The sequence below is a fragment of the Micropterus dolomieu genome, linkage group LG10, assembly GCF_021292245.1.
Source record: "Micropterus dolomieu isolate WLL.071019.BEF.003 ecotype Adirondacks linkage group LG10, ASM2129224v1, whole genome shotgun sequence".
NCBI lineage: Eukaryota > Metazoa > Chordata > Actinopteri > Centrarchiformes > Centrarchidae > Micropterus > Micropterus dolomieu.
Window position 1 is genome coordinate 17,458,555 of NC_060159.1, and position 13,340 is coordinate 17,471,894.

The 13,340-nt window shown below is 43.9% G+C and overlaps 1 protein-coding gene across 1 annotated transcript in view; it reads left to right on the top strand.

Moving 5' to 3' along the window:
• The first annotated feature begins 2,896 nt into the window (after positions 1–2,896).
• LOC123977963 (protein eva-1 homolog A) overlaps positions 2,897–13,340 on the top strand; it is a 93,364-nt gene continuing 82,920 nt past the window's right edge. The window contains exon 1 of the mRNA XM_046061051.1: positions 2,897–3,079. Within this exon, the coding sequence (XP_045917007.1) occupies positions 2,953–3,079 (127 nt within the window). The 5' untranslated portion in view covers positions 2,897–2,952. The remainder of the gene's footprint in view (positions 3,080–13,340) is intronic.

The following is a 13,340-nucleotide window of genomic DNA, read 5'->3' on the forward strand; positions in this document are numbered from 1 at the left end:
ATGTGTGAACACTCCCAAGTCAGAATAAGTTTTTTTTACTCGCTCTTCCCATTCTGCCGACATGCGTGCATGCAGCATCAGCATTGAATTGCGCTAGATGTTATTATATATTCATGTCATTTCAACAACTGCTGAATCATTGGCAGCTTGTGTTAGCCCATTTACACATACAGAAAGGAGGGGGGTCCAGCAAGCGTTAGCTGTCTCTCTTTCATGGGTCCACTTCTGGAGATGGCAAATGGCCAGGCTGTCAAAACTCACAGCAACAAGTTGTCCTGTGACCTCAGCAGCACTTACCTTCTTCCCCTGTGATGTGATTTGAATCAACACTGAGTAACTAATGTATGGAGTAACACACAGAGTGTTAAAATAACACATGGCACAATGCAACATCTAACCACATCACCCCCCTGCTGGTTTACTGTCCGTGTGGCTGTTGGCTTTGAAGTGATATTGCAAACAATTTTAGTGCCTGCCTACACAGATATTGCACAAATTAAATGACTCGTACCAACATTGTCAGTGGCAGAAACAGACATTGTTTTTTGGTAATTACAATTTTAATCAAAAAGTGCTCCAGTCAAAACAAACACCAAGGTTTGATTTGACCTTGAAGTATAAGGGATTTGGGTTTGAACATCTGGTTATTATATCACAAGAACATCACAGGAATGTAATTTAACATGTGTCAGAGTTAGAACCTTTAAAAGACATGCATGAGAGATTGATTCCCAAGAAAATTTCTCCATTTGTGTGGCCCTTAAGATCCTGGAGGATCCGGGATGATGCGGCTCAGGATAAAGGATTGGGATGGCAGATTACAGAAAAGGGGTAGGTTGGGCAGAGGCGGGGGTGTAGGCAAATTGGAAATTGGGCCCAAAGCCCGGCACAGCATGCCACGCTCCAGGCTTCACCCAGTCCCGCTTCAAAGAGCCCTGAAATCTCTCCAAAGCCACTCAGACAAATTATAGTAATAAACAACAAGTCCCCCCCCCCCCCCCCTCCTCCTGATCTCACCCGCCTCACCTCCCAGGGGGAAAACAAAACGGCCCAGGATCCCGTTTCCTCGGTGACTGAACCCTGACCAGCCCGCCCAGCCACTGACCGTCTGTTTCCAACTTTGTTTGTCTGTTTGTTTGTTTGCTCAAAGACACCAGAGACTGCGGCAGTGGGGAGGGTTATCTTCACAGAGCTCAGGCTGAAAGGAGTTGGAAAAAATAAAGCCTCCAATTACATGTGATTTAGTCCATCCTGGGGTATTATGGGGCTGGTGTATTTGATTGAGAGAGATAAGCTGGACTGTGAGTGGGCTCTAATGACCGACCGGCCTACGGGAAAGCTGGGCGTATATGTTCAATTGTCTTCTTACTGTAAAAACTCATAATTTGATTCTCATTTTACAGAGCCTGCAAGAAGACTGTGTGTGGAAACATTTTCTCCTCTGTTGTGTCTGTTTTCAAACAAATCCAGGATACAGCGGCAGTCCACCTTCATGTTGAGTGAGGTGTGGGACACAGTGAGGACACATCAGGTACACAAGGTCTCACCCCAAACTATTGGCAGGTATTTGCCAAGAGCCCTGTTTGGAAACCACGAAAGATTCTCATCCGCACTTGCAGTTTGTCTGCAGGAGGTTTTTACAATGTGTTCAGATAGGTTTGGAGATTAAAATCCATGCTATGCTCCTGATGTTGTGAGTCTGGTGCGTGGTTTTTTGCACATCATCTTCTCCATGCCTTTCATATTTGCCCACCACCTTGCACATCAGGGGCAGCAAAACCTTAAAATGTATTCAAGGGAAAAGAAATGTACCGCTCATGTACTCCTGCAGCAGTCTTTACCTTCCCTCCAAGGCCAACAGCACTCAGAAGGTGTGGAATTTGACAAGGCAATAACTCACAGCCCTCTACTGTAGCTCACATGGAACTGCTAACCAAAAACCTATGAAGGCTCAGGCAAAGAGTGGGCGATCAATCACGACTCTCTTCTTTTATCTGGTTTAGGTAAGAGGAAAGCCAGATAAACACTCTCTGGTACCATTTCACCAAGGTCAATCCCTGTGTGACACTAAAGTCTCGCTGGAGATCCACCAGACGTTTAGGTGAGACGGGGAGAAAGAGATGCACCGACAGAGAAGAAGACAGAAAGACGGGTAGATTGAAAGACGCGGGACCAAACATAAATGTTTAAGTTCAGGAGCCAAGTGGGGAGTGTACTTCCCACAGCCTCGCTCCGGCAGATCAATCATGCTAATATCAGACAGTCATGGGAGGAATGTCAACAGCACTCACCTCTCACCCCATGTGTGAAGGCATTACAGTGGAGCAGCGACCCCCTGATTCTCCTCACGGTGACCTCCAGGCAGCCCTGCTCTAATGGAGATTTTATGGATGGTGTTCCACTTTATAGAGACTATGGGCCTGACTGGGCGGCTCTGGGAGCCAGATGTGTTATATGGACAAAGTAAGCCAATTACTTAAAACAAAAGAGCTTTTCTCAGGTACAGGCACTGATATGTAAATTAAACTCCACTCAAGGCAAAGTAAAGCAATAATGTGATAAATTGGAAACTTGTCTCCTGCAAAATACATTTATATACTACAGACTTTTGCCAATTAAGTTGCTCCCTTGATTGAATTCATCTGTAAGGTTTTTTTTCCAAACCACAAAGTATAACATCATCTTATTGTAAGTCATTGGGTCTATGGTTGGAATCACAAATTGCAGGACACTGGAGGCTAGTTTGCGTCCTGCATCCTGCATCCTACACGTTGTTAGGTTTAAGGTGCTTTCAGACAGCAAATGGTTGTTGTTGCCCGGCAACTTGAATGTTCTATGTGTTTTGAATTGGTAGCAGCAGGGGACTCTGCTCTACCTCTGATCCTACCAGCCTGTACATTAAAGCTCACCTACGTTAATAATAATTAATATCAAGTTTTGCTAACTAGTATCATGGGCGTTGTTTATTATTCCAGACCGGATAAACAAACGGTGAAGCTGATGTTGCTCCAAAACAGTTCCTCATCATTGATTTGTCTGCTCTCTGCTGATAAAGAGGTGTATCATTCAGGGAACTCAGGTACAGTAAAATCAGCTCCCGTATCATTTCCCTCTCTGTAGTTTCTGCAGTGGCCATGGTCACATGGTGAGCTGCAGCAGCAAGTAAAAAAAGTTGAACCATGATTTGGGTTACCTTAAGATGAAAAGGTTAACTCTACTTTAGTAGCCAGGATTGGATATTGTTGGAAAAACAACAGTGAACATTATATGTTCAGTATCAACAAAACATTCAGTAATTTAAAGGGTGGCTCTAAAAATACCTTATTGTCGATGCAACATCATTTATTAAATGTAAAATGTACTCAAATTCGATTAGACAAATTTTTTTCTTTTGTACATAGTGGAGTGTCTGCTTTTTCACTCTCAACTGCTGCCTGAAGTCATCGTGCACTAAAGCATTACATTTCAAACATTAAGACAAAGACGCATGGAGAAGCTGCCTTTTGTTATAATGGAGTGTGGGAGAGTAAAGACTGTGAAATAGTGTGTCTATGAATAATCCACACAGAACTTCTGTACTTTATTTAAGAAACATTTTGAGATTCATCTTTTAATTTTGCTTTTTTAAGCAATTGTAATTTTTTAGTTTAAAATGTGTTTTCCCCCTTTTCTTGCACATTTTATTAATATTAGTATCTATTATTTTCCATGACCATGACAAGATTTTCTTGTTAGTTTGGGTAATGAGGAAGCTGTGATTATGGCCGTTGGTGATGATAGTGGTAGTGATCATGATGGTGATCACAGCAAAATCTCTGAAGACAGTGTTGATAAGATGAAACTGGACAGACCAACAGCCTCCAGCGTCATCACTTTTCCTTCTATCAGATAAAGAAAGAGAGTTTACACTTTACCCGTATACCTGTTTCAGTGAAGAGAGGTGTGCACTAAAAGGGCTCCCTGGGTCAAGAGAAACAGAGATAGAGGGAAAGACGAAGAGAGGGCAGTATTGGAAAGACATAAGTAGATAAAGATAAAGAGACAGAGAGGGAGTTTCAAAGAAGAAGAGAGAGTGACAATCTGAGAAGTTGATACTAAGTTGACACTAAGCTTGCTTCATAACGGAAATGACATGTCTAAAGTAGGGTTTTCATATTTTACCAAAGATCCCTGTCCACACTCAAAAGCCTAAACAATAGGGAAATGGCTAAATCTCGTTGCCGTCCACTTTCTTTTCTGACACAGCCCAGCGTCTGTTTAGTCTCAGTCAGTTAAACCTCTGTTCTGACCTTTCCTGCACTCAGTGATCCCCTATACTCTATTTGTGTCAGCTGAACTCTCACTTCAGTAATTCTCATTCACACATTTTTCTGTGAATGTTGTCAGACAACTGAACGTAGCTCATCAATGTTTACCAAGCAAACAGTGGCCGCTAATTCCTTCATGGCTTTACTGAGAGATCAATTTCTTTTATTATTACAAAGCCAGCTAACAAAATAGCCATAAATACAGGTTGATGACAACAAATGAGTTGTGTGATAAGCTATATTAACATTAAAACTGAATGATAACAGAGTGGGTTAGAGGTGACAGAAAGTTGGGCCACTTAACGTAGCACCCGACTGCATCCGTGCAGGCTTACGACATCATTTTCCTCAAGCTACTTTGTCCCCATCCACAAGAGAAAGACAGGCTTAGTGTGCACAAAACAAGACCAAAACAGAGAGGGGAGGAAAAAAATGCAACTTCAAATTTAGACAGCTCAGTGTGGACAAGAAAGAGAGAGAGAGGCAGACAGAAAGTGTGACACAATGAAAGGAATGACAGAAACAAGACAGAGAGTTAGTGCACAGAGAGAGAGATAAAAGGACAAGAAAGAGAGGCAGAGAAAGAGAAGAGAGATCAAGTATCAGGTCCACTGTGGTCCATTTTGCCCAGAGACAGCTGCAGCTACAACTGACAAATCCAGAGGGGCCCCTTCCTCTATAGGCACCGGGAAAGCACCGGGAATTATCCAACGTCTCAGCTCTCTGCTCCTTGGGGAACCTCTCTCTCTCTCTCTTTCTCTCTCTCTTTCTCTCTCTCTCTCTTTCATTAGCAGGGAAGAGGAGGAGGCGAGGGTCACGGCCAGTTCCACCTCCAGAGCCTCCACTGATACCTCTGTTCCAAAAAAAAAAAAACTTATTACCCCTACCTCCCTTGCAGTCCTGACACAGGGCAAATCCTAGAGATTCAGGGGGCACAAACCTCTCCCACCATGTTCCCCTGCTCCCACTTCTTCCTCCATAGGTTCTCTCATGATGATTTGTACTGAAGGGATGTGGAAGGCGAGGTGGGGGCAAGTGTGAACAGCTGTGATGTATTGTCGTCTGGGCCATGATAATATACCCATATCATTAGGGCTGGACATTGCTAACATGTGTATGTGTATGTGTGTTAAGGTAGGTTTTAAAACAGGCTAGTCACAGTTCAAAGGAGGCCACAGCTTGCTGGCAAAGCCTGATACCTGCTGCGCCCGTAAAGGAAGGAGAATAAAGTGAGTAAAGTGAAATGAATGCAGTCGACCGCCACAGAGCAACAAAAAAACACAGGGCAAGCTACGGATATTAGTGAGAGAGCAGGTAAATGTGTGTGTGTTGGAAGGAGCAGGGGGGAGGGGGCAGTAGCTAGAAGAGCGAGAAAGCGAGTGCAGCAGGGGAGCGCATCGTAATGTATCTATTGAAGTTCAGGCCTCTGTGTTTGATACAGTACATCTGTACCCCATTTCCCTCTTTTCCCCCAGCTGTGCCCTCTCACGTGTACAGGAACAATAAGACCCGGGACCATAAATTCTCTCACTCCCTCTCCCCCTCCACATTCATCTCCCTTAGCATCTATGTTTCTCTCTTTTTCTCTATCCTTTTCTGTCAGCCCTCGACACCCAAACAACCCCCTTTCTCTCTTCCTTCCCCCTCCCTTTTTTGATATAATGTAATGATACGGGCCTTTGCTATTAGCTCTGACGTCTGCCTGAGATTGCTGACTTGGCTGCCGCCTCTCATCGCAGACGCTGTGCCGTAAAAAAGCTTGAATTAATTGATTTCCTTTCAGTAAGAGGGGTCATGTCTTCTGCTCCGGTTTCCGACATACCTTACGCCCCGCCTCATCCCTCGCCTCGCACTCCCCATATCCTCACCCCTCACTCTCAGAGCACCCCTTACCCAAACGCCTCCACCACCACTCTCCGCAATGGAGGAGAGTGGAAGTATCAGTTGGCCCCCGTCAGGTCCACTGGGGTCTGGGTGCGCGGTAAATGAAATATGGTAGCTGTCGCATTAGGAAATCCATTGAAGTTAATTAGGGCCGGTGTTCTCTGCGGAGTCACATCTGCTGCTGTTTAGGCGCCAGCACCCCCCCATCCAGACACTACTATGGGGACCACGTTGGGGAACAAGATGGTGGGGGTTGATGCCTATGGCGAAACTGGACCTGGGGTATTGAGTGGTACTGGCCAGCGGTTGCCTGGGGAGAGCAGCAAGGAAGCTGAGTGGCTCAGAGGTCACGACCTCCAGGTAATTCGTAATGGTGACGGGATGGAGCATCGAGTAATGGATACTAGGTTGTTATCAGGGCTATCAGCTGGCTAAGCTGTTGTAAAACCACAGAAACCGGCTACTCCACACCCACATGCTATAACAACACATGATATTGACCAGCCAACTGACATTATTTCAGGATGTATGATATTCCAGTACCCACATTTATAGACTGCTTAGTTTCACTGAAGGACAAGCAATATCACCAATAAAAGAATTAAACTGTCTTATATTTTCGGCTGGTAATGAGCTGTGAAACAGATCTTAGCAATTTGGCAGTGTGGGCTATTGCAGGGTAATGGGGTGTAATTTTGTGATGGCAGCTCAGATAGAAGAGTCCGAGGGCGTATGAGGCTTATCCGTGCCACATACCCTCACAATGTACAACAGCAGACTTATAACATTAGGTGTGTGGGCTTGAGAGTGATGATGACAACCAAACAATGAAGACAAGACAGGTAAACGTAGTGTGACAGAGCTGACCACTACATCGACAGTGTTCACAGAACCCAGAGAGCAGTGGTTTGTCAAAGAGCGACAGACGCAGCAGGGTCAAAAGTGTAATGATAGAGAGTGTGTGTAGCACAGCGACTAGGCAGTGTATTGGCATGTAGACAAACAGTACAGAGCTGCCTTGAGTGGCCGGTCACAGCTCTTTAAGATCAGACTCGGAGTGCTGGACTGATGGGTCGGATTAGGTTCTGAAACATCCATCGGACTCACAGAGTGTCAAGCAGGCCATCGTGAAGTCTGCTGAGGGTGCTAGAGGGTTTGTTTTTATTTCAGCCTTGGGTCAAATATTTGCAAATTAGTTTTACTTTTTGTTTTGTTTTGAACTGCTTGAAGTTCCAGATGGGGAAGGGTTTACTGTATCCGAACGGTTCAAAGACTGTTTGGTAATCTGTCGGTCACAGAGCAGTAAGTGGACATTATACTTTACTGTATTCAATGTGTTGCCCCAGAAAGAACCCCCACACCTCTGGTTCTTTAAATAGTTTAATTAAAAAACAATTCACAATTCACATCTTTATGATATATACTCGTAAGGCAACAGCTACTGTTTCTTTAAAAAAGCAGTTCCAGATGGTGGTTATTTGCCTAATTATGTTAATTAATGTTGATTTATTCTTTTTATTTAACTCTACATCAGTTCTGTACCTGCCACTTATCTGAATCGAGGGTCTAAGGATAGACAGTAAATTTTGGGCTATATTAATGACTTCCAGTTATTTTCACCCAAAGAAAACTTAAACATATAAAGAATGAGTGCATAGTTTATCTAAAGGTCTACCAATCAGCAGGAGAAAGAAGGTGAAGAAATGGTCACTTAACCTTTGTCAAATCACAGAATAACCCACCCTTGGTCAGCCATAGCAGGGGTCAGTACACCTACTGAGGTGGCTGATCATTTGTCACCTACAGTTCAGTTCAGCAGGCATCTCCACTGTGTCATCCATCTTCACTTTGCATTCTAAGTGTGTGTCTGCGGTGCGTGTGTGTGTTTCACACCATTTGTCAATAGTTCAGAGTGCATCTTCACTCATTCGTCTTCAGCAAGCGTCTTAAGTGTGCATTCTTTGTGTCCATCTCAGGTCATTAGCGGTCAGCGTGTATAATGGATGAATGGGATGGGTGGCTATCAGGGTAATGTGAAAGGTTCTCTCATCTTGTCTGAAACTGATTGGACAACTTAGCACGACTGTGTTAAAACAGCTTTCAGCTTCTGTAATTAGCTAACCAAGAAAACTCATGTCACATAAAGACAGTAAAATATACTGAAAATGCGTGGGAACGACTCTGTCACATGTGACACTCTAATTACAGTCCAGTTCTCTCACATAGATATAAACTGTCCTGGGCTAAATATTTTACAATTTGGTAATCATAAAATAAAACAGGTATTACAGTTTTTCTCTATTGCTTAAACACTATAACCAGGCTATTGAACTAAAATGTCAAAACTATAACTCCATTTTTCAAAAAGCACACCCATTTTCCTAAACTCTACACACAAATCACTTCATTTTTCATTGCCTACACCATGTGGTCTATGAGAAAGCACTAACATTCAATATTGTTCACTCAAGTCGGCACAGGTTAAGCTCATTTAGCACTCAACCACCCAGGTGGAAACACAAACAGTCAAAATTGATAACACACCAATCAGAACCTTCAATTGATAGATAAAAGGACCAGAGTCAGTTCATTCAGTTTTGGAACAATGGATCCAGAGAAATCTGAAGGAAGAGGTAGAGGACACCAGAGAGGAGGATGAGGAAGAGCAGTTTGGAGAGGAGGAAGAGGAACAGTAGGAGTTGGAGGAGGAGATGGGATAGGAGGAAGATGAGGAGTAGGAGGAGGCGGAGGAGGAGTAGGGCGAAGGGATAGGGAGGAGGAAGAGGAGGTGGAGAAGAAGGTGGAGGAGGAGTAGAGAGGAGTAGGAGGTGGAGAAGGAAGTGAATAAAAAGAATCTCTGGCCTGTCCCAGACCAAAGACAGGACGCTGGGCAGAATAATTAGTTGTTTGGTGTGTTGTACTGTACAGCATACTAAGGAATAAAAAAATATGCAAATGTTTACTTTGTCATTCCTTTTGTTGTGTTTCATCACGTGAAAAGGTTTTTGAGGGGGAGAATCACAAGCAACATTACTTGTTCCTGGTTTTTGTAGTACTGTTTTGAATTTATCTCACCAGTGAGTAAGACTGTGTTGTCGTGTATGTGTTTTTTAAGGGCTTGTGTGTCATGTCTGAGGGCAAAGTTTGGCAAAGTTTGAGTGGAGAGCTTCAGTTTGACCTGAAAATAGGATGCCTCATTAATTGGGTGAGAAATTATGGATTTGTGTTTAGAGTTTCGAGAAAAAGAGGCATAATTGGGGCAGCAGTTGCTCAGTCCGTAAGGATTAAGCTGGGAACTGGAGGGTTGCCAGTTCAAATCCAGCTTGGACCAGAGGTGTGGAGTGTGGACTGGTAACCGGAGAGGTGTCAATTCATCCTCCTGGGCCGAAGGAGGCCTTGAGCAAGCACCTGAGCCCCCAACTGGCAGCCCCCTCACTCTGACATCTCTTTATGGGTTCTGTTTGTGCATGTGTGTGTCTTTCAGACCTGTGTGTAAATACTAACATAATGATAACGGAGCCAATTGTGGCCCAATAGTGGTATATACATTTTGTGTATAGTGGTTGACATTTATATTCAAGCATTTTTCAAGATCCATCCATCCATCCATCCATCCATCCATCCATCCATCGTCAACCGTTTATCCTGCGTACAGGGTCGCGGATTATTCAAGATATAACGTTTTTATATCTTCAAACATTTGTGGATCTTTAAGTCAACCTTACCAAACAGGGTTAGCTACGTTAGCTTATAGGGCCTTATGATTCACTTAGTTGTTTGTTGACCTTCTTGACCCCGGGTCTTGCAGCGTAGCCTTCACCTGAGTTTCCTCTAACTGCTCTTGTTCCCTTCCACAGTCAAATGACAAGCATTAAGGTGGACTTCCACTCTGAATTTCCAATGAACATCTTTCAATCTATGTTCGCAACACATGACAAAATATACACTTCAGTTTGTCAGACTATCTAAAGCAATGTGGTTTGGCTGGGAATCAAACGATCGTGAGCCTAAACTCGACTCTATCCACTCCCTCTATGTGTATCAATAGCAGTTTGGGTAAAATTGCCTCTCAGCTGCAGTTTGATATGAGAGAATAAATGAGGGGAGGCAGTAAGATGAAGCTGGCAGTACCCAGTCCTGTGAATGTGTGTTCTGCCTGCATACTTGGCATCAGATCAAGGTGAATCTTGTATGAGCGAGGGAATGAGCTAAGGAAAGTGTGTGTGTGTGTGTGAGAGAGTGTGTGTGTGTGTGTGTGTGTATGTGTGTGTGTGAGTGTGTGTGAGAGTGTGTGAGAGAGTGTGTGAGAGAGTGTGAGAGAGAGTGTGTGAGAGAGTGTGAGAGAGTGTGAGAGAGAGAGAGAGAGAGAGAGAGAGAGAGAGAGAGAGAGAGAGAGAGAGAGAGAGAGAGAGAGCAGTGTGTGTGCATTTTCAGCCCTCATTAGTAAACTCCAGCCCTGCGTTCACAGTATGAACACGCCACTCCTCCCCTTCCCCTCTCTCTCTGCCTCTCAACTAAATGAGGTTAATAAACTCAAGCGTTTACTACCATCACCAACACCATCCCTCCTCCCCTGCTTTCTCCTTCATCTCTCCCTCCCTACCTCCACCGCGCTTTGCACCCCTGAGCCAGCACTCCTCCACCTCTCTCCTCCTCTTTAAGCCTCCCTCCTTCTTTCATCTCAGCTGAAACGCTTTCTTCCTCTTTTCCTCACCTCATTTTTATTGTCATTGTTGCACAGCGAAAGCTCTGGGATTTCCTCCCTCTATTTCCCAGGACAGAGCTGCAATTACAGCTCAGGAGAGAAGAAGACCAGCTGTGCAAGGGAACTGGGAGCCCTACACCAGTAGTAGTAAGGAGACAAAGATGAGGGTGCCCCTCAGAGGCAAATAAATGAAACTGCTCATTTTTCTACCACAACATTTCTACCTCACATCAAAGCGGATACCTGCTTTCAGACCACATGGCTGTACCAGGCAGGGTCATCATGACCCGACATGAAAAGCAGCCCACCATAACGAATAATGTGCTGTGTTATGACCTGGCTTCCATGTCCTGAGCTTTAAAGCTAAAGCGCACTTCAAAACACACACTGGCGTTGGCAAGAACACGCAGTGATACCAAGGAAATGTTAAGAATGCATCAAACAGCCTTGGGTGCTCTTATCTTGTGGAGCACGTGGACAGGGACATCCTAAAAGAAGAAAATACACAAAATATGACTGAAGACAACACATAAATATAAAGGACAAATTCAAACAGCTGTGACCTAAATACGTGCAGGAATGCTGTTAAGGCTGGGCAGAAACATTATGTGACACCGTGTCAATGCATAATAAGTTTGAGTGAAAGTCTCGGAAACACAATTTGTTGCTGTTTGACTTGTTTTTCCTTTCATCTTAATGCTTATAGCCTCCAGGCATAGAATCAATCAAGTACATTTTGTCAGGCAGTATTACATAGATTACTTATTACACTTCCTTAACATTTTAACTCGCCTGCTGTAAAGTATGGGACACACAGACGTGTGATCTAAAATTGAAACAGCCTCCGTGATTTTCTGACATCTGACTGGATTACCTTCAAACAAAAGGTTTAAGATTTATTTTCACCTCAGGTCTGGTCACAGTGTTCCTCTGATCATATGACCGAGGGCTGCTATTTATCACAGCCCAGGCTGTTAAAGCTACTTCAGCTTTTTACTTCTCGGGAACACATTGGGTAATACACAGCAGTGATGGGGCAAGTAATCGCAACCTTAAACAGATTCCAAGCAATGCATCCCGTCACTCATCCAGCTGCCAATGTTAAAGGATAACAGTTAGATTCCATATTTTTGTTATCATCAACAAGAAATACCAAAATGGCTCATTGGTGGGTTTTTAATAGATTGTGGACACAGTTGAGCTATTCGGCAATAGGCTACATCGTACTTTGACTACACAAGCAACACTTATTAGTAGGATCAAATCATTGTTGGTTTTTGGTATTTTCTTGGGATTTATTGACAATAAGTAAAATATAGAATATCAGAAAGTGTATCATGAATATAATGATATAGTTTTCTGCTTTAAAAGAAGCACTCCACCAATTTTACATGTCAATGTCTATGTACTAATCACAGGGTGTACCTGTGAAAACACATGTATAACGTCGTCTGTGGAACTTTTTCAAGTCGGAGAAAATTCCTCAGGTGACATCACTCACATATCTCAACTTGGGTTTAAGACTACAAAACTTGACCCGAAAGCCTGCGTTACAAAGTGAGGTCATGGAGATTGATAGACATGGGCATTTCACAGGCAGGGAGGGTATAACAAATCTAAAATCTATTGAAGTGTAGGATCCAGTATTTTTGGAGCGTGACCCATTTTAGGTGCTAAAAGTCAGGATATCTAGGCCTCTGCTGCTTTGGTTATAATCTCTCATTTTCTGTCTCTCTCTTAAATGCTTCAACTTTGTGAAAGCCCCATACTAAATTGCTACTCTTTTAAGTGACTCCAGCCCTGTCTTGTGCAGTCACCCTTGCGCTATGGACATTGTTGGACACTTTTATCCATACATTTTTAGGATGCTTGGCCTCAACTGGAAATGAACCCTTGACCCTGGCAGCACTACCAGACCCACTTCACACAGGATCGCATTATTAAAATGACTGTGATGTGTGCCTGTTCAACTTCAGGCATCAGCTGCTTGCAATGTAATGTTTCCTAACAGCTGTCGCACTGTCAGGTTGTCCGTGTGAGTGTGTAACAAAGAGAGAGTGATGGCAGCAGGAGCCACCGACAGGCCCATGGGACAGTCGGAGAGGAGCAGACGGTCGTGTCGTTTCACTAGAAACATATGGTGAAACTCAAGTGTGTAATTTACCTAGGACTACGGGTGGCCTGGGTAGCACACACACACATGCACTCATGTACACACACACATGCACATGCACTCATGTACACATACACACTCACACACACAGTGACAGGGTGTAATTTACCTGGGGCCTATGGGTGGCCGAGTATCCCGTTGCACTTGTCATACACAAAGACAGCTCAAACACAGTTCACAATCCCTGGCAGAGGCAGAGAGAGTGAAACTAATTTCCCCAGTCCTGCAGACAGGAGAGTAAGAAATCACACAGCGACAGAGATGTTAAGAG